This window comes from Betta splendens, chromosome 22 (assembly GCF_900634795.4).
Source record: "Betta splendens chromosome 22, fBetSpl5.4, whole genome shotgun sequence".
NCBI lineage: Eukaryota > Metazoa > Chordata > Actinopteri > Anabantiformes > Osphronemidae > Betta > Betta splendens.
Window position 1 is genome coordinate 8,602,284 of NC_040900.2, and position 3,940 is coordinate 8,606,223.

The 3,940-nt window shown below is 40.1% G+C and overlaps 1 protein-coding gene across 2 annotated transcripts; it reads left to right on the forward strand.

The window, feature by feature from the left end:
• The first annotated feature begins 588 nt into the window (after positions 1 to 588).
• LOC114848418 (cytochrome c oxidase assembly protein COX16 homolog, mitochondrial) lies at positions 589 to 3,940 on the forward strand. Of its 2 annotated transcripts, none has more exons than XM_029138881.3 (4): positions 589 to 748; positions 1,320 to 1,397; positions 2,789 to 2,857; positions 3,512 to 3,940. In XM_029138881.3, the coding sequence occupies exons 1-4, from the start codon at positions 689 to 691 to the stop codon at positions 3,623 to 3,625; spliced, it is 321 nt and encodes a 106-aa protein (XP_028994714.1). In that variant the 5' UTR covers positions 589 to 688; the 3' UTR covers positions 3,626 to 3,940. The 2 variants fall into 2 exon arrangements, with proteins under 2 accessions (XP_028994714.1, XP_040925105.1); XM_041069171.2 differs by having other exon boundaries at positions 602 to 748; positions 1,234 to 1,397.

Here is a 3,940-nt window from a genome sequence, read left to right on the forward strand (position 1 = left end):
CTTTCTGTTCATATTCTCTGTTTGCTGCAAGGATCACAGTCTGTGTGAAGTCACCAAACCTTCATTATTGGCTCAGTGGTTGAATTGTCCTGCTTGTTGGTCATTGGGTCAAAAATCATGCTCAACTATTCTCTGTTTTGTGGCAACTTGATTAAGCACAAGATGAAAGAAGCTACAATTATTTAATAATGTAATATTACGAATTAATATTAAGGAGGTTAACGACCTCCTAAAATGTAACAGCTAATATTATAATATATTTGAAACTATGAAAAATATTTCACACAATAAAAAATTTTAGAAGTTAATTATGTATTCATGATCTGGCCCCACAATTGCAGACATTTGTACAACCTACGCCCACTTGGACTTGGATCAGCAGGTGGGAATGGCTGCAGACATGGTAGGATAACTCTTGAAAGTCATATAAAACGCCTTTGTCAGCGTATGCAGCGACAACAAATGGCATTTCATGAAAACGCATCGTGAAAGATTGTTCTTACACGAAACGTGCAGCTAATGTCATGTGAGTAAGCAGCAAAATATACATTTGACGCGAACGTACAGCGGAACGTTTGACGTAGCCACGTGGGACATTTTATCGCGTCGGACACGTACCGGAAGCTCATCTTCTAGGTTTGTCCTGCTCCCGATTACTGAGATGGGCTTGTAACTATTGTGAAACGCCATGTTTACGTTAAAAGCGTTACGGGGAAACAAAACCATGAAATATGGAGTTCCCATGCTCGTAAGTAACTATTAGCTTACCCTTACGTTCACATTTACGAAGGACAAGTCTGCTGGCTAACACTTAGCAGGCAAGTTAGCATCTCTATAAGTCATAGCTAGTTCTTCTTAGCCAGTTATCATTTTATTGACACAAAATCAAGTAGTTACAATTCTTCGTAATAAGTTCTTTTTTATATGGTATTTTAAAGCTATGTTTAATTGGTCAGGTTCACATACTGCGTCTTGTGTAATTGAAGGACAAGAGGACAAATGGCTGTAGATTAAAGACAACAGCAACAGAAATACGGAGGGTTGTCATTGTTAAAGCTAAAGGGCAAATAAACATCGGTTATTATCTACTTTAAACAAAATGTTCGTATTGTGTTCTGCATGAAGTGAGACATTTGAAGATGTCAAACTGGAGCAGAAACTTTCATGATTATTTAATCTATTAACGATCATGTTTTTATATAATTGTTAATAATTTCTTTTTAATTTGCGTAGGGTCAAACCATTTCATTCAGAGAACAGCTCCCAGCTCAGATGTCCTTCACAGAACAAACATTGAAGATGTTTTGATGTTATTTCAGTTGCTGATAGTTGGAGGTTCCTTTGGCCTGCGAGAGTTCACGCAAATCAGATATGATGCCCAGAAGCTCAATAGAAAGGTTTGTAATAAGAAATGTCGCTTATAATGAACGCCACCAATCAAGAATGCATCCTAAAGTCATTCCTGACTCCTGTGTGCCAATCCGCCCCCAAGTGGCTAAAGTCCTATTTGCAAGTGAGAGATGTGAAGTAACTTGTACAGATGTTTTTATGTTTGTGTGGACTACCTGAATCTCAGTTTAGTGCGGCACAACTCATCACAAAGAATAGTAAGCTAGCCATGTTTTTGAGATTTCAGAAAGAATCTGCAGTCGTATATCATCGAGTCACCACGAGAGCTTGAAGTGGGAGCAAGCTAATAATTCAATAAATGACAGCGCCAGTTTATTAAACTGACAGAAGACTGGCCCTTTATTAAAAGTCATTACAATCTGATGAGCTGGCTGCGAGGGCAAGTAGCTGTTTTGTGCTATTTTACTGTGACAAACGCTGATGCATGTCATCTGGGTGGGAGCCAGATGGCAGGGGCATCTTTCCTTATTACTGTCCATGTGCAGCACCACCAGAGTGACGGTGACAGTGGGTGGAGAGGGCCATCGTGCCCCCCAGCTCTGGGCCTGTGCAGCTGGCCAACTTTTTGCTCCCTCCTGACGGGGCCTGCGGAGAACAGATTTAAATCTGCTCAGCATGTGTGTGCACATGTAATTTAACGAGTGGACTGTCCAAACAGTTTACAAAATGCACAGGATTAAATTTTCTTTCTTTGGATCGTTGTCAGCCTATTCTCACTCTCGCTCTGTTTTTCTGTTCTGATATTTGCACATTTAAATGATTAAAACCCAAAATCGCAGAGTAAGTCACTGTGTAATTTCAATTTGCATTTTCTCATCAATGATTTAATTTAGCCAAGAGGCAGAGCACAATGTCAGGAACTCTTTTTTTCTGTCAGGGTTCTGTGAGTTTTTTCTCACCTTTTTAAGAGCTCCCAGTTTGTTTGGCTATTAATACCACTCCAGCTATCATACTAATTAGTTAGCTTGGTAATTGCCTGCTCTGAAGGCTGCAAAATATTCCATAAATTATTTATTTGCTGTAGTAATGTAGGTCTAATTAAAAATCAATCATGGAACTATGGAGCTCATCAGTCAGCCTAGTAACTGCAACATTATTGCCATGAAATATTAGAGCTCATTAAAAGTAATGATTTAGAATGGGACTCAATGGAATGTTCAGTCCAGTTTTTGTGCAAAATCTATTTGAATTGCAAAACTTAAATAGCTTTATTAGACTCGGTGCTCTCTTCCTCTCTGACCCTAGAGAGGAAATGTATTCTTGAAGGCACCTCCAGTCGCTCTGCAGATGCCATTATTTATAAGTTACAGCAAAAGTACATTAAACGAAACATTTTTCTAGTTCTAGCTCTCTTACATTCCAGTTTTCTCTGTTTCAGCTGGATCCGTCACTGGAGGCCAAAGTGAATGTTAAGAAGCAGGCAACTATCCTTGAGGACGAGTATGAGGTAAGGGGACGCTGTGAGTCCTTGAGAGCAGATGAGAGATCGCACCAGCTGTTATTTGTAAGAATGGTGCAAACCAAGTATTGATGCTAGTGTAATTGGAACAATAACTGTGATGGTGAAACATCTGTTTCATCTGTAAAAGCTCATACTGAAAGACAAACACAAACCGACTCTCTTTTAGTTGCCTACAGCCACTTCTATTGATCACTAGCAACTAAAGGCTAATTGGTCGATTAGTACCTGTGCGTTTTATCCAGATGTTCAACTACTGTAGACACTTTTAACATTAGCACTGAGCACTTAATGCCTTGAAGAATAGTTTTGCTTTTAAAGTGAGTCCCCTCTGCCCTCAGGCCTGTTAAAATCCAAATACAGCATCATTAGCTTACGTACTTCCTGTTAATGCACGGCCACGCTGGAGGAGGAGTGAAGGGCAGCTGACTTGTGCTTCTTTTCTCCAGATGGTCAAAATTTTGGACTTGAACTAAACATCTGGCTGTTTGAAATTCAGAATTGTCTTTGGAACAAGGTTGTGATTTCATGTAGACTTTATTACAGTTCTGACACTTAATAAGAAGTGTTACTTATAGTTGAGTCATTTTCTGTTGTTCTGAAGTCTAATGCCGCCTTCTGTTGTTTCTTTTCTCTCTGCAGAAAATTAAAGATGTGAACTTGGACAGTTGGAAGAACATTCGTGGTCCCCGTCCCTGGGAGGACTCCAAAGACTATCAGGAGCAACAGAGAGCCAGGCAGAACATAAAAGACTGAGGCTTGGGGACACTGGAGCAGATCCACTCAAGAATGTCCAGTCTTTAGCAAAGACACAGCTGAGACCCGATTGTCCCAGATGCTGCAGATTCAGGGTGCGGACATGTGTGATCTGGGCTCGAGATGGATTATTTAAAACCTCGATTAGTCTTTTATTCTTTAATACAGTGTGATCAGGAGTTTGCACTGAATAAATCACCAGTAGGGGGCACATCTGTGTGTGTTGCACCAAGCCTTCCACCCAGAAGCGACCAAGGGATCTGCAAAGCAAAATGTGATTTCCATGTCTCTATAAATTATTACTGTTGATCCACA